Here is a 23,215-nt window from a genome sequence, read left to right as displayed (position 1 = left end):
GAGCGAAGGAGAGGAGAGTAAGGGACTGGAGGCAGAGGCAACGAGAGGCAGGAGGAGGAGGGAGAGACAACGAGAGGCAGGAGGAGGAGGGAGAGGCAACAAGAGGCAGGAGGAGGAGGGAGAGGCAACGAGAGGCAGGAGGAGGAGGGAGAGGCAACGAGAGGCAGGAGGAGGAGGAGGAGGGAGAGGCAACGAGAGACAGGAGGAGGAGGAGGAGGAGGGAGAGGCAACGAGAGGCAGGAGGAGGAGGGAGAGAGTGTGAGATCAGGGCGGTCTGCCTCTCTGTGAACACTGACATATTTAGACCAATAATCGAGGAGGGGGAGCATGTGGCTATGAATATGGTCCCTTGTGTTGATCTGTGTGTGTGTGGGCTCATGTCTTTGCCTGTTTGTTGGTGTGTATCCATACACCCTAGAAGGAGTAAACGTCTCTAGTTGTGCCTGCAAACGCGTTTGAGTATCCCTTTCCAGTTGGCAGCAATGTACAGTGTCACAGAGAGAGGGTCAAAGGGCGGTTGCTACCAAATCAAAACCAGAAGTTGAAAAGGAGGCACAGAGAGGGGGTCGCAGCACTGCTACAGGACAGCCTGTGGGGTTGGGGAGGTAAGACCCAGGGGTCGGATGGGAGAGTGGCTGGCTGGGAGGAGGGGTGCTGTTAGGGGGGGAAAATACTGGGGAAACCCATCAGAACAAACCAAACAGGAGTAAACCACATGTTTCACTCCTATGAATCCCCTCCGCTGAGGAGTCTACTGGAGCCCCTCTCACAACAAAAGTAATGGGGGGGATCTCTGACCCCTCTCTCACTCACTCTCTCTCTGTCTCTCTCTCTCTCTCTCTCTCTCTCTGAGGAAGCATGATAGTGGTGTGCTTTATGCAGGGTGAGAAATGTTTCTATTAGGATGTATTTATTTATGGTGAATCTGGTGCAGGTTAGCCCACGAACATGCACACGCATGTTAAGAGGTGCTCTCTGAAAATCTTACCAATGCCCTCTCTCTCCTCTCCTCTCTTTTCCTCTCACATCCCCTCTCCCTCATTACAATCATCTTGGTAGGTAAATATTTACCAGATAGTGCCCAAATGGCAGTTGGAACCCAGGAAATGTCAGGGTGCTGGCTGTTTGACCTGTGTGTGTTTGCCTGCCTGCCTGCCCCACCGTCAGCCCAGTGAACTCTTCTAGGGAACGTGGTTCTGCTGCCAGTCGCTTGTCTCTCCCCTGTGCTCCAAGGGACGCGGGCCAGGGTGGATGGACAGAGACGTGATTTATGGGAGTACCACTCACAAATAACTCCTGCCTTTTACTCATGTAGTCCTCAGTGACAGCTAATGACAAAGGGATTTTAAATGACCATGTGTGTATGCTCGGTGGTGCGGCGAACAGAACATTTTGTATTCCCAGAGTTCTGTAATGGCTGCACAGGTAGGCAGGCAGGCGACGTGAGAGATAGGGAGCAAGAGAGATGTTCTGTTCCTCAGCTCTCCTACCCTGTATTCTTGAAAACTAGCTCCATCCTTTTTTTTTTTACCCTGCTCTCTTTCAGCCCATTTTATCCTTATCAGTTCCATACTACAGCCGTGCCAACCCTCACTCACTCTTACACCTCCTCCCCTGTGTCCACACTCTCCTGCTCTGTCTCTCCCTCTGCCCTCTCGTTCTACTCTGTTTACTCCCTCTTTCTCTCTCTCTTCTATCTTTCCTTTTCTCGCTCTCCTTCATTCTTTCTCTCTGCCACTCGTTCTTTCTTCGTACCCCAGGCCCCTCAAAGGTCCAGGCAGCTCCACAGACCCTCCATTGTCTTGGGAATGTGGTAGCTGTCTCCTCCCTCCCCATCTCCTTCCCCTCTCATCCTCCCCCCTCTCTCTTGCAGGAGCTTGGGGTGCTGTGCTCTGCTGTGCTCCTGGGTCCTGATGGCCACTAGGTTACTGACTCTGACCTGAGAAACAGCACAGAGACCTGGAGAGGAGTGGAGCGGGAGGTCTGTGTGCGTGGGGCGTACAGGGGGAAACCTTTGTCTCGGTATGCTGAAAAGACAGCTGCTCTTTATTAGGAGGTCTCACATTTGCCTTTTTCTCATCGCCTGTGAATTACTCGTCTGATTCCTGTTCCCTCTAGCTCCCTTTGTCCTTGAAAAAAAAAAATGTTTATAAACCTACTAGTTGATTTTCACTTGGATCATATTCGACAATGGCTTTCTGAAATGTATGTGCATCGTGGGTGAGCGCAAGAAAATTCCTACCTATGCTCTTTTGTGTTTCTTCGAAAATCACTTTGTTAAGAGTAGCGGTCGAAGACTCTAAAGTGCATCCCTAGTATTATGTACTTACCAAAATGTTTCCAGAAGCTGGTGTCACAGCAACACTGACATGAGATGGTCAACAACAGCCAGGGGTTCCCCAAGTAGCCACACAGTCATCACTAGGTATACCATTAGGTGTATGAGCTGAGGTTTTGTCAACAAAGGACTGGTGCCTCCGTTGTGGAGGGTCAGAGGGGAGATAGGGACAGTGGTGCTCCTGAGTGAAAGGTTGGCAATCGCCCCTTGCGCCTTACCCCCCTCTGGATTTGGAGCAGACGCCTGCTCCCCTGAGACTGCCCTTCCTGCCAGCCAGGCCCATAATACTCCCCATCTGAAATAGGTTGGCTAAACTGGAACTGGATCAGACTGGGCTGACTTGGACCGTTTTAAAGGTCTCAGCCTTCCACACGCAGCTCAACCCCCATCTATTGCCTTTCCAATTAGGAGGTGTATGTTTGTTCAATTGGAGATGTGTTACTTAGTTCTTTATTAGCATTTCTCAAGCCCTAGTTGCTGAAAATGGTCACAACATGTATGCTCATTTCTGACAATACTGACAGCATGCAAGTGATACTGTCCCTGAAAGTAGCACTCAGAAACCCCACGGTTGAGAAAACTGCTCCTGCTCTCGCCTCTTCCCTCACCTCTCTCTCCTTACTCTACATTAGTAGGAGTAATATATGGTAATTATTTCATTGTTGCGATTTATAGACGTCTCGTTTAGGCTTTTAAGGTCCAACCATATTGCCTTTGGCATTCTGGAATGTTTGCAACTCTCTCTAACTTCCTTGCTCTTTCTTTCTTTCTTTCTTTCTTTCTTTCTTTCTTTCTTTCTTTCTTTCTTTCTTTCTTTCTTTCTTTCTTTCTTTCTTTCTCTTTCTCTAAGCCTCCCCTCCCCTCACCTCCCTCCATCCTCCACTTTCGCAACTCTGCAAATCCAGTTGTGCAGGGATAGTGAGAGAGGAAAAAGGGAGAGGGTGGATTTTGGTATCCAGACTGCCAGAAACTCTTCATTTTTAATAAGTCCCAAAGGAGGTCTTGCCCATAAAGTATATTATATTATACAAACCTTCTGGCCAAGTTGGGGTACTGGGATCCTGGTTTGGAACTACACTGGCCCTTTAAGTGTTGGAGAGAGAGGAAGTCTGTCTGAGGCCTACAAAATGTGCCCTTTGATCAGGCAGCCTGCAGGTAGGAAACGGTGCATCAGAACTGCCGTGATGATTTCTGTAGACCTCATTGGACATCTCATTGGCAGACAGGGATTATACAGTTCACTCTGGCTACCCTATCTGAGGTCTGTATGTAGTATTCAATGCCAAGGTGCTGGACTTGTTGGATTTTGTGTTTATATTGTTAGTTTTATTGTTTCTAGAGTCCGACTTGCTTCATGCCTCATTCTCAAAATAACCTTTTTAGAAAGAACATACACTTACTATTCCAGCCATATACTACCATTGACTGAAGTTAACTTATGAGTGAAAAAGACAAGGAGTGTTTCTCAATATGCATACTACCGTGCACTGTCATGCTCCAAGTGCATTCTCAGAGGACGTTCTCTTGAGTACGATCTTGTGTGGAGAATGCATAAAACATTACATTTGCTAAACACTCGCACTCCCCCTACTGTATTACCTAATGCTGCACCTCCCCATTCACTCAACCTTCTTCCAGCAAGGACAAGTACAACAATTGAGATGAAATAATATATTCACAAAGAAAACATTTTATGACATAATTATCAGCTAGCTATATGTGAATCATAATAATCTAGCTAGCCATCTAGTTAAACAGGCAAAAATGACCTAAAACTAATGTTATGTGAGGTAGATGTCTATTCTTCATGGGTAGCTAGCTACAGTGGCTGCTGAAAGTATTCACCCCCCTTGACATTTTTCCTATTTTGTGGCCTTACAACCTGGAATTAAAATATATTTTTGGGGAGTTTGTATCATTTGATTTACACAACATGCCTACCACTTTGAAGATGCAAAATATTATTATTGTGAAACAAACAAGAAATAACACAAAAAAACAGAAATCTTGAGAGTGCATAACTATTCACCCCCCCAAAGTCAATACTTTGTAGAGCCACCTTTTGCAGCAATTATAACTGCAAGTATCTTGGGGTATGTCTCTAAAAGCTTGGCACATCTAGCCACTGGAATTTTTGCCCATTCTTCAAGGCAAAACTGCTCCAGCTCCTTCAAGTTGGATGGGTTCCGCTGGTGTACAGCAATCTTTAAGTCATACCACAGATTCTCAATTTGATTGAGGTCTGGGCTTTGACTAGGCCATTCAAAGACATTTAAATGTTTCCCCTTAAACCACTTGAGTGTTGCTTTAGCTGTATGCTTAGGGTCATTTTCCTGCTGGAAGGTGAACCTCCATCCAAGTCTAATCTCTGAAAGATTGAAACAACAGGTTTCCCTCAAAAAATGTCCTGTATTTAGCACCATCCATCATTCCTTCAATTCTGACCAGTTTCCCAGTCCCTGCCGATGAACCCCCCCCCCCCCCCAGCATGATGCTGTCACCACCATGCTCCGCTGGGGGATGATGTTCTTGGGGTGATGAGAGGTGTTGGGTTTGTGCCAGACAGCATTTTCCTCTATGGCCAAAAAGCTCAATTTTAGTCTCATCTGACCAGAGTAGCTTTTTACATAAGTTTGGGGAGTCTCCCAAATGCATTTTGGCGAACACCAAACGCACTTGCTTATTTTTTTCTTTAATCAATGGCTTTTTTCTGGCCACTCTTCCATAAAGCCCAGCTCTGTGGAGTGTACTGCTTAAAGTTGTCCTATGGACAGATACTCCAATCTCTGCTGTGGAGCTTTGTAGATCCTTAATAAGGGTTATCTTTGTTCTCTTTGTTGCGCCTCTGATTAATGCCCTCCTTGCCTGGTCTGTGAGTTTTGATGGGTGGCCCTCTAGTAAAAATTCCCGTAAACTGTCCTTAAGCCATTTTGCCACAACCTGGAAGTATGCTTGGGGTCATTGTCCATTTGGAAGACCCATTTGCGACCAAGCTTTATCTTCCTGACTGATGTCTTGAGATGTTGCTTCAATATATCCACATAATTTCCCTGCCTCATGATGCCATCTATTTTGTGCACCAGTTCCTCCTGCAGCGAAGCATCCCCACAACATGATGCTGCCACCCCCGTGCTTCACGTTTGGGATGGTGTTCTTCGGCTTGCAAGCCTCCCCTTTTTCCTCCAAACATAACGATGGTCTTTATGGCCAAACAGTTTTATTTTTGTTTCATCAGACTAGAGGACATCTCTCCAAAAAGTACAATCTTTGTCCCCATGTGCAGTTGCAAACCATAGTCTGGCTTTTTTATGGCTGTTTTGGAGCAGTGGCTTCTTTCTTGCTGAGCAGCCTTTCAGGTTATGTCGATATAGGACTCTTTTTACTGTGGATATAGATACATTTGCACCTGTTTCCTCCAGTATCTTCACAAGGTCCATTGCTGTTGTTCTGGGATTGTTTTGCACTTTTCTCACCAAAGTACGTTCATCTCTAGGAGACAGAATACGACTCCTTCCTGAGCGGTATGACAGCTGCGTGGTCCCAGGGTGTTTATACTTGCATACTATTGTTTGTACAGATGAACGTGGTACCTTCAGGCGTTTGGAAATTGCTCCCAAGGATGAACCAGACTTGAGGAGGTCTACAATTATTTTTCTGAGGTCTTGGCTGATTTCTTTTGATTTTCCCATGATGTCAAGCAAAGGCACTGAGTTTGAAGGTAGGCCTTGAAATACATCCACAGGTACACCTCCAATTGACTCAAATGATGTCAATTAGCCTATCAGAAGCTTCTAAAGCCATGGCATCATTTTCTGGAATATTCCAAGCTGTTTAAAGGCACAGTTAGTGTATGTAAACTTCTGATCTACTTTTCATTTCACTTCATCAATTTGGACTATTTTGTTTATGTCCGTTACATGAAATCCAAATAAAAATCGATTTCAATTACAGGTTGTAATGCAACAAAGTAGAAAAAATGCTAAGGGGGTGAATAGTTTTGCAAGGCACTGTAGATAGCCATGAAGAATTGTTATCTGGCTAACGAACAGTAGTAGCTATCCATTTAGCCCTAGTGATGTACTATGGACTTGCGATCTATGCACACCACAGTAAGTATTGTAGGCAGGTGAACATGCCAAAATAACATGGCATGTATTTATTATCATGCCAATGTAAAATATTATATTCAGGGAACATATGAGATGTGAATAGGCAACATTCATTCCAAAGTCCGAGTGTATTTTCTCTGTCTTCAGCTCAAATAATATCCGGCATTGCTTTCAAGAAACGTCATTTTTTTCTCTGCATACTTTCCGTTGAAGCTTGCATCGATGTACATATTTTGAAGCATGCAAACAGAGTACACATTTGAGAAGTGCCCTCCATGCTCCATATTACATATTTTGATTTGTACTCTCCCGTGCTCGGAGCACTGTAGAGTGCATTTGGAGAAATCCCCAGGATCTGTCTGTCTGTCTGACTCAGTCAATATAGTATATATGGTCCCCGTCAGAGCAGAGCAGTGGTGACACCTACAGTATGTGGTTATTTTTATCTCTACTTTGCACATTCTTCCACTGCAAATCTACCATTCAAGTGTTTTACTTGCTATATTGTATTTACTTTGCCACCATGGCCTTTTTGCCTTTACCTCCCTTATCTCACCTCATTTGCTCACATCGTATATAGACTTGTTTATACTGTATTATTGACTGTATGTTTGTTTTACTCCATGTGTAACTCTGTGTCGTTGTATGTGTCGAACTGCTTTGCTTTATCTTGGCCAGGTCGCAATTGTAAATGAGAACTTGTTCTCAACTTGCCTACCTGGTTAAATAAAGGTGAAATAAATAAAATAAAATAAATGTGAAAGCAGTTTTAAAGGATTTGGAGAGGCGGAGATCAACATCACACTCTGTGCTCCTGTATATTACACATACAGTGGAGTCCTCTAGCGCCAGCCACCTTATTCCCTAATTAAACGTTGTGTGTGGCCAGTGGCAGTCAGGAGAGGCGCCTTGTCCTTGTTTAGACTGGAGCTGCATTTTTGGGAAGGGCCCATAAGTAAGCATTTCACTAGTCTACACCTGTTGTTTACGAAGCATGTGACAAATAAAAATGGATTTGATTTCATTTAAATCGTTTAAGTTCCATCATGGCACCTTTCTCTAGTGGCTGACACTGACCTAATGAGGGAGGGAAAGGTCACAGGCAGAGGAGGGGTGCCCACCTTTCACACTACAAGGAGTGTGTGTGTGTGTTGTGTGTGTGTGTGTGTGTGTGCAGGGCTCTAAAGTGTGAACGTTTTGGTTGCATATGCTCCAAAATATTTTGCTAGCTAGCTAAGTTGTTAGCTAGCTAGCTAGGTTGTTAGCTAGCTAGCTAACAACCTGGTAACTTTACTGGTAGGCTATATTGAAATTTTGGGGACACAGAAAGAAAGGGAAATGGATAGCTTCTTCAGTAGATCAATGATCATAGCAATAAATTAATCACTGATCTCTTGCATGTCCTCACTCACAGTGTTCTTAAAGAGACAGTGTACAATAACAGGTATTTGTATAATTGTGTTTTTTTTAAACAATTTTAACAAATGTATTTACAGTGTTACCTTTAACCTCTCTGGGATATGTGGCGTCCCACCTGGCCAAAAACCAGGGAAAATGCAGAGCGCCAAATTCTAATAAATTACTATAAAAATCAAACTTTCATTAAATCACACATGTAAGATAGCAAATTAAAGCTACACTTGTTGTGAATCCAGCCAACGTGTCCGATTTCAAAAAGGCTTTTCGGCGAAAGCAAACAATGCTATTATCTGAGGATAGCACCTCTGTAAACAAAAAGAGAAAATCTTATTTCTACCCTGCAGGCGCGACACAAAACGCAGAAATAAAAATGTAATTCATGCCTTACCTTTGACGAGCTTCTTTTGTTGGCACTCCAATATGTCCCATAAACATCACAAATAGTATTTTTGTTCGATTAATTCCGTTGATATATATCCAAAATGTCAATTTATTTGGCGCGTTTAATCCAGAAAAACACTGGTTCCAACTTGTGCAACGTGACTACAAAATATCTCAAAGGTTACCTGTAAACTTTGCCAAAACATTTCAAACTACTTTTGTAATGAAACTTTAGGTATTTTTTTACGTAAAAAATCGATAAAATTGAAGACGGAATGATCTGTGTTCAATACAGGAGGAAAACAAACTGTTGCTAGCTTTCTGGTCACGCTCCTCTATCTAACAGTACACTACAAGTGACCCTCGTTCTGAACAGGGCTACTTCTTCATTACACAAAGGAAAAACCTCAACCAATTTCTAAAGACTGGTGACATCCAGTGGAAGCGGTAGGTACTGCAAGAAGGTCCCTTAGAAATCTGGATTCCCAATGAAAACCCATTGAAAAGAGAGTGACCTCAAAACCAAAACAAATCTGAATGATTTGTCCTCGGGGTTTCGCCTGCTAAATAAGTTATGTTATACTCACAGACATGATTCAAACAGTTTTAGAAACTTCAGAGTGTTTTTTATCAAAACTAATAATATGCATATCTTATCTAATGGGGATGAGAGACAGGCAGTTGAATTTGGGCATGCATTTAATCCAGACATGAAAATACTGCCCCCTGTCACCAAGAAGTTAAGTATCTAGGGTACAACATGTACTTCAGAAGTAGCTAGAATACGTAAAGGGCCAATATAGGGTATATCCCAATCTATTTCAAACATTCTTTCCTGGTGCTCCTAAATGTGATGTTTTGTAGCTGTGTGTATGTGGGCAGGGTTCAGTGTCCTCTCCTCTCAGTAATTAAAGAGCAGGCCAGCAGGGGGGACCAGTGGAACGGGGTCAGTGAAATAAACAGAAGGGTATCCTCACCACTGGTTATTAACATCTGACGCGGCCAATAAAGGCCTCCACAGCCCTGTGCATCCGGACTGATGTTGCATCCCTCTCACGCGGTTTTGTGTCAGTTTCATTTAGTTGTAATTTAACCCCGACAGACAGAAAGGCTCAGGTAAGTAGCTGCTCCTTGCTCTCTAAACGCCAACGCAGGGAGAATGGAGAGAGGTGTGTTTGTTGTTTTTACACCTGTAATGGGGGCACACACACATCCCCAGAGAGTCTGTCACACGTTAACCCTATCAAGAACAAACACACACACACACACACTACAACCTCATGTACAGTGGGGCAAAAAAGTATTTAGTCAGCCACCAATTGTGCAAGTTCTCCCACTTAAAAAGATGAGAGAGGCCTGTAATTTTCATCATAGGTACACTTCAACTATGACAGACAAAATGAGAAAAAAATTCCAGAAAATCACATTGTAGGATTTTTTATGAATTTATTTGCAAATTATGGTGGAAAATAAGTATTTGGTCAATAACAAAAGTTAATCTCAATACTTTGTTATATACCCTTTGTTGGCAATGACAGAGGTCAAACGTTTTCTGTAAGTCTTCACAAGGTTTTCATACACTGTTGCTGGTATTTTGACCCATTCCTCCATACAGATCTCCTCTAGAGCAGTGATGTTTTGGGGCTGTTGCTGGGCAACACGGACTTTCAACTCCCTCCAAAGATTTTCTATGGGGTTGAGATCTGGAGACTGGCTAGGCCACTCCAGGACCTTGAAATGCTTCTTACGAAGCCACTCCTTCGTTGCCTGGGCGGTGTGTTTGGGATCATTGTCATGCTGAATGACCCAGCCACATTTCATCTTCAATGCCTTTGGTGATGGAAGGAGGTTTTCACTCAAAATCTCACGATACATGGCCCCATTCATTCTTTCCTTTACACGAATCACTCGTCCTGGTCCCTTTGCAGAAAAACAGCCCCAAAGCATGATGTTTCCACCCCCATGCTTCACAGTAGGTATGGTGTTCTTTGAATGCAACTCAGCATTCTTTGTCCTCCAAACACGACGAGTTTAGTTTTTACCAAAAAGTTATATTTTGGTTTCATCTGACCATATGACATTCTCCCAATCTTCTTCTGGATCATCCAAATGCTCTCTAGCAAACTTCAGATGGGCCTGGACATGTACTGGCTTAAGCAGGGGGACATGTCTGGCACTGCAGGATTTGAGTCCCTGGCGGCGTAGTGTGTTACTGATGGTAGGCTTTGTTACTTTGGTCCCAGCTCTCTGCAGGTCATTCACTAGGTCCCCCCGTGTGGTTCTGGGATTTTTGCTCACCGTTCTTGTGATCATTTTGACCTCACGGGGTGAGATCTTGCGTGGAGCCCCAGATCGAAGGAGATTATTATCGTCTTGAATGTCTTCCATTTCCTAATAATTGCTCCCACAGTTGATTTCTTCAAACCAAGCTGCTTACCTATTGCAGATTCAGTCTTCCCAGCCTGGTGCAGGTCTACAATTTTGTTTCTGGTGTCCTTTGACAGCTCTTTGGTCTTGGCCATAGTGGAGTTTGGAGTGTGACTGTTTGAGGTTGTGGACAGGTGTCTGATAACAAGTTCAAACAGGTGCCATTAATACATGTAACGAGTGGAGGACAGAGGAGCCTCTTAAAGAAGAAGTTACAGGTCTGTGAGAGCCAGAAATCTTGCTTGTTTGTAGGTGACCAAATACTTATTTTCCACCATAATTTGCAAATAAATTCATAAAAAATCCTACAATGTGATCTTCTGGATTTTTTTTCTCATTTTGTCTGTCATAGTTGAAGTGTACCTATGATGAAAATTACAGGCCTCTCTCATCTTTTTAAGTGGGAGAACTTGCACAATCAGTGGCTGACTAAATACTTTTTTTGCCCCACTGTATAAACTAACTGCTAGTTAGGCTCTTCCACTACTGCGCAAACATTAGCCAGACACTGATGAATGCTGACACACTGATGGTTATTGTATGTGTTGGTCTGCTCTCAGCACAAGTGTCGGCCAGGTATTATATCTGCCTCCGTGTGCCTGTGATGGGGAGATTGTTAAGCAGCAGGAGCCAAAGCAGGGGGTCTGGGGCAAGATGGGTGTTGAGTGGAGACAGTCCCCCAGCCAAGAGTCCTCCTCCTGGGCTGACATCTCACAGGGCTGTCAGATGCTCCAGGGGCCCTGATGTGGGATGCTGCCGAGGCAGATGTGTGTGTGGTTGGGAGGGGTCTGAGGATTGGCTTGGTCATGGTGGTAGATCAGGGCGGCAAGGGGGTTCCTTCTTCCCTCCCTGGAAGATTTGTTTACTGATAATTCATTTTCCTGATTGACACAACAGCTGCCGGATCAGTGGGAGGAAAGCAAGCGGTGTGCCGAGCCGGCCTCCTTTCTCCACTTGTCATGGAGGGCTTTCCCATGTAGTCATGTTTGGAGTCAAGTTCCTGCACCATGCTGCTCTCTCTCCAATTGATTAAAGGGCACATCTGTAAGCCAGCAGCCCTGATTACGCATTCCAGCCTCTCCTGCTAATCTTTATAGAGCTGACTTCAGTGACAGAGTTATTGGAGCAGTTCAAGCTGGGTCTGAGGACAGGAGGAGAGAGGAGGAGAGGGAGGGGCGGTGATGACAGGCAGCAGTCGCGTGGCCATGAATGCAGTGGTTTGTCATGGAGATCGACTGAGGCTTTCCAGCCCCAGTCCCAGTCCCAGGCAGATGCATGGCCAAGCCGTCTGTCTGCCAGCTCCACTCTGATCTACTGACTACTACAGTCCCACCACTGGCTGAGTGTATGACTGTCTACACACACACACACACACGCAGCACCATCTTTCCGAAATGAATTGATTCCAACCTGTCTGGAGCCTCTCCCACCTGCTCATCAGCTCCAGATGTATTTCTTTCTGAATCCTCCCATCCCCCATAAACCTCAGCGTCTTACCATGAATTAACTCCACTCTGCTGTCCATCTCCAGCTCCAGCTCTGATATTCATATTGTTCCAGTAGCAGAAATAGAAAAGCCATAGCATTGGTGGATATTGTAGGCTTAGCCGAGTGGCTAAATCCACTCCTGGATATGTGCAGAGCAGTGTGTGTGTCTGCAGGAGTCTGGCGGTCTGTGTCTGTGTGTGTTGTGGCCAGCCAGCAGGTGATCAGTGTTGCCCTGCTTGTCTCGGAGCAGATAAGACTGGATCCATTACCCCCCTGGAACCGATGTCCAGATCAATGGGGCAGATTGCAGCGCTCACTCACTGTCTCATGTCCAGCTAGGCAGCAAGTGATACTGATAATTAAAAAAGCAGTAGCTAATTACTTCAGAGTGCTCACAGAACAATCAATGGGTTTGGGTTGGTTGTGTGTTCCTTCTTAGGAGATATACAGACCCACTGGAAGACATCATAAACTTTATTATTGATGGCTAGGAGGGAGGGATGGGAGCGTAAGCAGGGCATAGTGCTGCTGCTGCATAAATACAGGAGAGAGAAGGAGCAGAGACAATGGTGTGTAAAGGGTTCAATACTGTGGGGATTTTGTGTATCCGTTTGTGTGTTTGAGAGATTGAGAGAGGGGGAGATAGAGGTGGCTAACAGACCAGCTATCAAAAGCCACAGGCTCCTTTAAACTACATCGCGCTCTCTCTCGCTCTCTCTTGCTCGCTCTCTCTTGCTCCCTGGCCAGGCTGATGATTGACGGCCTGAGGGTTTTAATGGGCACTGGAGAGAGAGAGCTGAGGTTGGTGTTGTCATGGCAACAAGGAGAACAGGCCTTTTGCTGCTTTACCTGGGAGTGCAGTGGAACATCGCTGGCTGGCTGGCTGACTGGCTGTGTGCTTCACAAACATGTACCCCTCCTCTCCTCCTCATCCCCTCCCCTCTTCCTCTCTCCTCCTCCCTACCCTGACCAGTCCATGTCAGCTTCTACTGACCAACTGGCCGCCTGCGGTCAGCACAGCTACCCAGAATGCCTCTGATCACACTGCAGATTATGCAGATGAGCCCGCTTGTAATTCTCTCTGCTCAGACAGACTCGCCACTGTCTGCCTCTGTGTGTGAATATCCTCTATCCACAGTATCCTCAACTGACTGGACATACAACTACCAGTAGTTTATTTGGGGTCACCAGTGAAAATTCTTTATTCCTATGTGCCTCCATTATACCTGTTTTTGTTTAGTCCAGTCTGTCTCTCCCTTGATCTTCCACTGGCTCAGCCCTCGCTCAGTCGTACATGTTTAACATGCTGAGGGCTGCTGTGTGTGTTTCTGATGGCTTTCTAGCATTCGTTTTTTTCAATTGTTTAAGCACAATTTTGAAAACAGGGCCCGGTTTGTCAAAACACTACACACAATTAGCACAACCCTACAAAGTAGCACAACACTTCAGATAATTTGCAAAATGGAACACTTGTCAAAACCATACACGACTTCATAAAAATAAAATTTTGTTACCATACGAAACACACACATTTCATAAGACTTCAATCTTTTTGAACCAGTTACACACTGCTGTTGCTAACCTAAAACACTTTTAGCAAGTCTAATTGTCAGGGATTAGAGTACTGTAAATGAAGTACACAGAGAAAGTGCAACTATACAAACACTACACAAGACCAATGCTGCAGACTGAGGAAATGATCATTTATTTCTCTCCATATACCCAAATCAGTCAGCATGTCAACATGGAGAATCACAACATAACATGTCTCAGTTTTCATGCTACTACAGTAGTGTGCATAACACTGTTAGCTCAGCAAACAGACAAACGTAAAATACTGTATCCAGTACAGGTTACAATTACAGTAAATAACAACAAACAAACAATCATCTGAAAAAAAACTGCCGATATTGTACAGAAAATACTACAGTAAACATACTATACATTACCTCTTCGTCTAGCTGGATCTGGCCAGAGAATTTCATCAACATCACAAGCAATATCGTCATTAGCAAGACAACGCGGGAAGAACCGTCTTGAATGTCGAATCCATCCTTGAACAGCTGCGGCGTCGACTTGGTCACAGGCGTCCTCCTTGGCCTGAATGAGGGTGAGGGGTTCCTGAGCCTGGGGCTGGAGATCGTAAACCTCCTTGGCCTGAATGAGGGTGAGGGGTTCCTGAGCCTGGGGCTGGAGATCGTAAACCTCCGTGGCCTGAATGAGGGTGAGGGGTTCCTGAGCCTGGGGCTGGAGATCGTAAACCTCCGTGGCCTGAATGAGGGTGAGGGGTTCCTGAGCCTGGGGCTGGAGATCGTAAACCTCCGTGGCCTGAATGAGGGTGAGGGGTTCCTGAGCCTGGGGCTGGAGATCGTAAACCTCCGTGGCCTGAATGAGGGTGAGGGGTTCCTGAGCCTGGGGCTGGAGATCGTAAACCTCCATGGCCTGAATGAGGGTGAGGGGTTCCTGAGCCTGGGGCTGGAGATCGTAAACCAGCCACCGCCATGCAGAGAAAAACTCTTTGATAGGGTTTAGAAACAGAGAGTGTGGTGGAAGGTATAGTTCTGTCAACTGTGGATGGTGTTGAAACCAGTTCTGGACCAAAGCAGAGCGGTGGAATGACACATTGTCCCAGATGACCGTGTATTGCATCTGGTGCATTTCATTACCTGCTGTGATGATGTGGTGCAATCGGTCCAAAAAAAAAGGAGAATGTGATGTGTGTTGTAAGGGCCCATTTTGGCATGACGGAGGACAACCCCCTGCTGTGAAATGGCAGAGCAAAGGGTGATGTTACCCCCACGTTGCCCTGGGACATTTATTATAGCCCTGTGGCCAAGGATATTTCTGCCTCTCCTTCTTGCTTTTGTGAGGTTGAACCCTGCCTCATCAATATATATGAATTCATGCAGGATTTCCTCAGCATCCATCTGCAAAACTCCCTGAAATACAGTGAAAGATAAGATTGTGTAGTTCAGGATAGGTCTAGTATACAGTCAATGTAGAAAAGTAATGTGTGCAGTATGCAACATCACAGTGCTAAAGTGAACAATACAAACCTCCACATACTCATGCCGCAGCCGTTTGACCCTCTCTGAATTCTGCTAAAAAGGCACTCGATAAAGTTGTTTCAAATCAAATTTATTTATATAGCCCTTCGTACATCAGCTGATATCTCAAAGTGCTGTACAGAAACCCAGCCTAAAACCCCAAACAGCAAGCAATGCAGGTGTAGAAGCACGGTGGCTAGGAAAAACTCCCTAGAAAGGCCAAAACCTAGGAAGAAACCTAGAGAGGAACCAGGCTATGTGGGGTGGCCAGTCCTCTTCTGGCTGTGCCGGGTGGAGATTATAACAGAACATGGCCAAGATGTTCAAATGTTCATAAATGACCAGCATGGTCCAATAATAATAATAATAATAATAATAATAATAATAATAATAAGGCAGAACAGTTGAAACTGGAGCAGCAGCACGGCCAGGTGGACTGGGGACAGCAAGGAGTCATCATGTCAGGTAGTCCAGCGGCATTGTCCTAGGGCTCAGGTCCTCCGAGAGAGAGAGAAAGAAAGAAAGAGAGAGAGAATTAGAGAGAGCACACTTAAATTCACACAGGAAACCGAATAGGACAGGAGAAGTACTCCAGATATAACAAACTGACCCTAGCCCCCCGACACATAAACTACTGCAGCATAAATACTGGAGGCTGAGACAGGAGGGGTCAGGACACACTGTGGCCCCATCCGAGGACACCCCCGGACAGGGCCAAACAGGAAGGATATAACCCCACCCACTTTGCCAAAACACAGCCCCCACACCATTAGAGGGATATCTTCAACCACCAACTTACCATCCTGAGACAAGGCCGAGTATAGCCCACAAAGATCTCCGCCACGGCACAACCCAAGGGGGGCGCCAACCCAGACAGGAAGATCACATCAGTGACTCAACCCACTCAGGTGACGCACCCCTCCCAGGGACGGTATGAAAGAGCCCCAGTAAGCCAGTGACTCAGCCAGCCCCTGTAATAGGGTTAGAGGCAGAGAATCCCAGTGGAAAGAGGGGAACCGGCCAGGCAGAGACAGCAAGGGCGGTTCGTTGCTCCAGAGCCTCTCCGTTCACCTTCCCACTCCTGGGCCAGACTACACTCAATCATATGACCCACTGAAGAGATGAGTCTTCAGTAAAGACATAAAGGTTGAGACCGAGTTTGCGTCTCTTACATGGGTCGGCAGACCATTCCATAAAAATTGAGCTCTATAGGAGAAAGCCCTGCCTCCAGCTGTTTGCTTAGAAATTCTAGGGACAATTAGGAGGCCTGCGTCTTGTGACCGTAGCGTACGTGTAGGTATGTACGGCAGGACCAAATCAGAGAGATAGGTAGGAGCAAGCCCATGTAATGCTTTGTAGGTTAGCAGTAAAACCTTGAAATCAGCCCTTGCCTTGACAGGAAGCCAGTATAGAGAGGCTAGCACTGGAATAATATGATATAAATTGTTGGTTCTAGTCAGGATTCTAGCAGCCGTATTTAGCACTAACTGAAGCTTATTTAGTGCTTAATCCGGGTAGCCGGAAAGTAGAGCATTGCAGTAGTCTAACCTAGAAGTGACAAGAATGGATTCATTTTTCTGCATCATTTTTGGACAGAAAGTTTCTGATTTTTGCAATGTTACGTAGATGGAAAAAAGCTGTCCTTGAAATGGTCTTGATATGTTCTTCAAAAGAGACATCAGGGTCCAGAGTAACGCTGAGGTCCTTCACCGTTTTATTTGAGACGACTGTACAACCATTAAGATTAATTGTCAGATTCAACAGAAGATCTCTTTGTTTCATTTGAACCTGACGTCTTTTCAGGATGCGTGCCAGTGTTGACAGAGACCTGATGGACATTATTGAAAATGGCATGGTCACTGATAATGTTGGCTTGTAGTTCTCTGAGCCTGATAGCATTATTGGCCAAAACCATGTTTATTATCTCTCTCTCTTGTTCTTGCGTGAATATGGGCCCCCTTCCTCCTTGTCGTTCCCGACCCTCAATCCTATGTGGAGAATAATACATGTAACTTACTGTACAATGTCACAGGAAGGGGTATCACAAGTGCTGATATGGTGCAGACAATAAGCAGCTGATTACTGTAACTGTTGACAGATCTTCCTTTACCTGTTTTCCTGTCGAAAAGTCCTTATGACAGATGCCACTGTATATCTGCTAAGATTTGGCTGAACTCTCAGTCCAGCCTCCCTCAGCGTCAATCCGTGGTCACAACATGGTCCACTAGTGTTGCACGAATGTCATTTGATAAGTTTGGTCCTCTTCTTCTTTGTGCACGTTCTCTTCCTGCTTCAGGTCTTCCTCGGCCTCTGGCTCAGCCTCTGCCACTTCCTCTACCTCCTCCTCTGTGTACTCCTTCTCCTCCTCTGTGTACTCCTTCTCCTCCTCTGTGTACCCCTCCTCTCACCCTCACTCTTCTTCTGACTCCTTCCATTTTGGTTGAAGGCAGGTGAACCTACCTGCTGCATTTTTATAGTGCTTAAACCTGATTGGTGTGTCTACAATTTAGCAGTCATGTGTTTGTGCACCTGATGGCTGTGTTTAACAGATTGGCTCATAGGTGTGGTAATTTGACAGTCAGTGCTTTGGAATTGCAAGGAATTGACATAATGATATACCTCTGTGTCTGATGTATACAAGTGTGTTTAGTGTTTTGCAAATCACTGTGTGTAATGTTTTGCAAATAGTGTGAAGCTGACAATGTGCTTACAGTTGTGAAAATCTAGTCTTGTGTTTTGCTCCTTGAGTGTAAGGTTTTGCTATTCGTGGGAAAAGTTCAATTTTAGTGTGTAAGCAATCGTAAAAAACTAACATGATGGTAGTAGTGTGGCCTTGGGTTCCATTTTCAATCAGCCAACATGGTGGCTCCACTGTACTGGACAAACAGCTGCCATTGACTAAATACTGTACATGCTGACAAACCCAGTTAACCACCTCTCATCACTCACTCACCTCCCCTCTGCCCTCTCCATTCATTCTGTTCTCCCCCTCACTCTCCTCTCTCTCCTCTCCAACTCTTCTTTTCTCTCCCCTCACTCCTATCATCACATCCCTCCCTTAGTCACACTCTTTCCTCTCCCCCTCTCTCCTCTCTTTTATCCCCTCTCCCCCTCTCCATGACCAAGCATTCACACTGCTGCCTCCCATACATAGTATGCACTAGAAGTCGTTGAGCGGTAACTAAATGGTCAGCAGTTGGTCCTCGCCCAGATAGGGCAGGTTTGAAGCTATTTGAAGACATTTATAATCCACCACTTATGCAGTCACTATATTTTCTTTGTCTACTGAATAAAGCAGTAACTACATAGCCTCTGTTCCCTGGCAACTGGTTCAACTATATGTAATGAAAATACCTTCCCACTACCATTATCTTACAATCACATCAAGCTTTTTTTATCCGCTTAGTGAGTGTGTGTGTGTGTGTGAGTGTGTGTGTGTGTGTGTGTGTGTTGCACACACACACAGCCTGCCCTGTGGCCCCAGGGCCCGTTAGTGAGTGTCTGGGCCGAGCGGGTTAGGGATGGAGGGGCTGTTTGCACTGTGATGGCTGGGGGGGTCTGGTTACATGGGGTGAGAGGGGAGGAGAGGGCTCTGGGCAGCTGTGTAATCCCCTTCACTGGGTGCTGCCTGGTGAATAGACAGCCTGAGAAACATACAACAGACTCAGCCACTGCCTTACATACCTTGGGGGAGGGGGCTCAACCCCCTGCTTAGGAGAGATTTCACCACAGCTAGCCAAACACAAACAAAAGCACACACAACATATATTTCATTTATTTTGTATTTCTACTCAGCATAAATGTTTACAAATTCATAAAGAGAGACAGATGCTTGTCTTTTTAATATGGTCTGAATGCAGCGAAGAAGAAGCAATCTGAGCCAGACGGTCAGGTTGCAGATAATGTTACGCCTTACACTCCACCCATTTCTTCTGTCTGAAAACGCCAAAACCACCCAAAACAATCCACATCTTTCCTCATGTGGAATACAACCCCAAGCAGTGGAGACTAGGCTACATCAGACTCTATTGTGAAGGGACAGATTTATTTAATTGCCTTTGTGTGTAGTATAATGTATAAGATATGTGTTGTTCTGAGTAGTGAGTGTGAATGACTTGTGTGTGCGTGTTTGTTTCAGAGTACTAAGTGTGTGTGTGTGTTTACTTTGTGTTTTGCAGAGTGCAGCTGCTGCCCCTAGTCCGGTGATGGGTAACATGCCCCCCAACGATGGCATGCCTGGTGGACCCATGCCCCCGGGCTTCTTTCAAGTAAGATCTCTCGCTCGCTTGCAGTACACTAGGTCTGGCTGGCCAGGGACAGGGAGGTTGGGATGGGAGGGAGGTTTTTCTCTGGGTTGTGTTACTCTGCTAATTCCTCCTGTCATCACTGCTGTCTGATGGCTGTCTGGGAAGCTAGGGAGGTCACCTGATGATGGGGGTGCGCACCCTATCTGACTACACACACACACCGTCGTTTAAACATACTGTATCCTGAAAATACAGTGCCTTGCGAAAGTATTCGGCCCCCTTGAACTTTGCGACCTTTTGCCACATTTCAGGCTTCAAACATAAAGATATAAAACTCTATTTTTTTGTGAAGAATCAACAACAAGTGGGACACAATCATGAAGTGGAATGACATTTATTGGATATTTCAAACTTTTTTAACAAATCAAAAACTGAAAAATTGGGCGTGCAAAATTATTCAGCCCCCATTAAGTTAATACTTTGTAGCGCCACCTTTTGCTGCGATTACAGCTGTAAGTCGCTTGGGGTATGTCTCTATCAGTTTTGCACATCGAGAGACTGAAATGTTTTCCCATTCCTCCTTGCAAAACAGCTCGAGCTCAGTGAGGTTGGATGGACAGCATTTGTGAACAGCAGTTTTCAGTTCTTTCCACAGATTCTCTATTGGATTCAGGTCTGGACTTTGACTTGGCCATTCTAACACCTGGATATGTTTATTTTTGAACCATTCCATTGTAGATTTTGCTTTATGTTTTGGATCATTGTCTTGTTGGAAGACAAATCTCCGTCCCAGTCTCAGGTCTTTTGCAGACTCCATCAGGTTTTCTTCCAGAATGGTCCTGTATTTGGCTCCATCCATCTTCCCATCAATTTTAACCACCTTCCCTGTCCCTGCTGAAGAAAAGCAGGCCCAAACCATGATGCTGCCACCACCATGTTTGACAGTGGGGATGGTGTGTTCAGCTGTGTTGCTTTTACGCCAAACATAACGTTTTGCATTGTTGCTTCCACATGTTTGGTGTGTCTCCCAGGTGGCTTGTGGCAAACTTTAAACAACACTTTTTATGGATATCTTTAAGAAATGGCTTTCTTCTTGCCACTCTTCCATAAAGGCCAGATTTGTGCAATATACGACTGATTGTTGTCCTATGGACAGAGTCTCCCACCTCAGCTGTAGATCTCTGCAGTTCATCCAGAGTGATCATGGGCCTCTTGGCTGCATCTCTGATCAGTCTTCTCCTTGTATGAGCTGAAAGTTTAGAGGGACGGCCAGGTCTTGGTAGATTTGCAGTGGTCTGATACTCCTTCCATTTCAATATTATCGCTTGCACAGTGCTCCTTGGGATGTTTAAAGCTTGGGAAATCTTTTTGTATCCAAATCCGGCTTTAAACTTCTTCACAACAGTATCTCGGACCTGCCTGGTGTGTTCCTTGTTCTTCATGATGCTCTCTGCGCTTTTGACGGACCTCTGAGACTATCACAGTGCAGGTGCATTTATACGGAGACTTGATTACACACAGGTGGATTGTATTTATCATCATTAGTCATTTAGGTCAACATTGGATCATTCAGAGATCCTCACTGAACTTCTGGAGAGAGTTTGCTGCACTGAAAGTAAAGGGGCTGAATAATTTTGCACGCCCAATTTTTCAGTTTTTGATTTGTTAAAAAAGTTTGAAATATCCAATAAATGTCGTTCCACTTCATGATTGTGTCCCACTTGTTGTTGATTCTTCACAAAAAAATACAGTTTTATATCTTTATGTCTGAAGCCTGAAATGTGGCAAAAGGTCGCAAAGTTCAAGGGGGCCGAATACTTTCGCAAGGCACTGTATACTCTTGTTGATCAAATGTCATGAAGCTACTGCAAATATGGTTTCCAGTTTTGTCCAGTGTGTGGGTTTTTGTCCAGTGTGTGGGTTTTTGTCCAGTGTGTGGGTTTTTGTCCAGTGTGTGGGTTTTTGTCCAGTGTGTGGGTTTTTGTCCAGTGTGTGGGTGTTTGTCCAGTGTGTGGGTTTTTGTCCAGTGTGTGGGTTTTTGTCCAGTGTGTGGGCTTTTGTCCAGTGTGTGTTTTTGCGGGGCTGGCTGTTGTACTGTCTTCTGTTAGCCATGAGCGTGTGTGACAGACAGAGGGGGGAGAGGGAGAGAGAGAAGAGGCCGAGAGGGACTGAAAGATGGAGAGAGAGAAGAGGCAGATATGAGGGAATGACTGAGAAAGAGAGGGACTGGGAGAGAGAGGAGAGATGGGGCAGAGAGGGAGGAAGAGGCAGAGATGGATAAGTAGAGGGAGGGAGTGAGAGAAGGGAAGTCTTACTCCACTGTTCTCCACTGCAGCAATTGCCTCCCTGCTCAGCGGCCAGTCAGGCAAAAGAGAGTGGGGCGGGGGAGGGGGGGTGAAACAAAAGCCTACACACACACACACACACACACACACACACACACACACACACACACAAGCATGCTGGGTCAGTGTGTAGTAGTAAAGTATGGAGCAAAGATGACACCAGTTATTCCCTTGGCATCGTTTTACAATGGTGTACTGTAGACACACACACACACACACACACACACACAGACAGAGCTCTCTGACAGACTGCCCCTCGGAGTCATTTAGTCTGTTGTCTATGCACAGTCAGATCTTACTAATCATGTGTTCTGTTTCCACTACTGTATTTGTTATCCAAGCTTAGCCCTCTGTAGAGGTTTCTCCAGCAGAGCTGTGGTGTGTTCTGAAAAATGATAACCCCTTCACTGTTATGGACAAGCTCTGTCTTCTCTTTACTAATGACCTTCCTCCTCTCCCTCCTCCTTCATGTGCCTGCTATCTTTCTCTCATTCACTTTTGTTCTCTATCTCTTACTCACTCTCTGTCTCACTCTCTCAACATCTCATGCGCGCGCACACACACACACACACACACACACACACACACACACACACAACAACAACACAGTGACTTCTGCCTCTGCCCCCTCTTTCTTCTGCTAATCTCTCCTCCATGCAGGATTCAGCTACCTTCCTCACTTTTTACACCATCACCCATCATTCCTCAATATTCCTGCTTCTTTCTCTCTCTCCTCAGCTGACTTGTCTGTTTCTTTCTGTCAGGGAAAAAAGTACAAGAAAAAGTATTAAAAAGTTGTGCATGAATCAGAGTTTTTGCATGTGCTTGCAAGGTTGTACAGTACTGTGTGTGTGTGTGTGTGTGTGTGTGGGGGGGGCTGTGTGTGTGTGTGTGTGTGTGTGTGTGTGGCTGTGTGTGTGTGTGTGTGTGTGTGGTGTGTGTGTGTGTGTGTGTGTGTGTGTGTGTGTGTGTGTGTGTGTGTGTGTGTGTGTGTGTGTGTATGGCTGTGTGTGTGTCTGTGTGTGTGTGTGCATGGCTGTGTGTGTGTGTGAGTGATAGTGTTTGTGTGTGTGTGTGTGTGAGTGGCAGTGTGTGTGTGTGTGTGAGTGGCAGTGTGTGTGTGTGTGTATGGCTGTGTGTATGGCTGTGTGTGTGTGTGTGTGTGTGTGTGTGTGTGTGTGTGTGGTGTGTGTGTGTGTGTGTGTGTGTGTGTGTGTGTGTGTGTGTGTGTGTGTGTGTGTGTATGGCTGTGTGTGTGTCTGTGTGTGTGTGTGCATGGCTGTGTGTGTGTGTGAGTGATAGTGTTTGTGTGTGTGTGTGTGTGAGTGGCAGTGTGTGTGTGTGTGTGAGTGGCAGTGTGTGTGTGTGTATGGCTGTGTGTATGGCTGTGTGTGTGTCTGTGTGTGTGTGTGTG

At 45.4% G+C, this 23,215-nt stretch overlaps 1 protein-coding gene across 3 annotated transcripts in view; it reads left to right on the top strand.

Annotated features, from left to right (window-relative positions):
• LOC110521448 (single-stranded DNA-binding protein 3) overlaps positions 1 to 23,215 on the top strand; it is a 126,261-nt gene that overhangs the window by 75,225 nt on the left and 27,821 nt on the right. For 2 of the 3 annotated variants that reach the window (XM_036969341.1, XM_036969342.1), the window contains exon 5: positions 19,388 to 19,477. In XM_036969341.1, the coding sequence (XP_036825236.1) occupies positions 19,388 to 19,477 (90 nt within the window). Of the gene's footprint in view, positions 1 to 1,873; positions 2,023 to 19,387; positions 19,478 to 23,215 lie in introns of all 3 variants that reach the window. The other variant, XM_036969343.1, reaches the window with a different exon arrangement.

This window comes from Oncorhynchus mykiss, chromosome 30 (genome assembly GCF_013265735.2).
Source record: "Oncorhynchus mykiss isolate Arlee chromosome 30, USDA_OmykA_1.1, whole genome shotgun sequence".
In the NCBI taxonomy this organism is placed as follows: Eukaryota; Metazoa; Chordata; class Actinopteri; order Salmoniformes; family Salmonidae; genus Oncorhynchus; species Oncorhynchus mykiss.
Note: the sequence above shows the minus strand (reverse complement) of the source record. Positions and strands in the feature narration are given on the sequence as shown.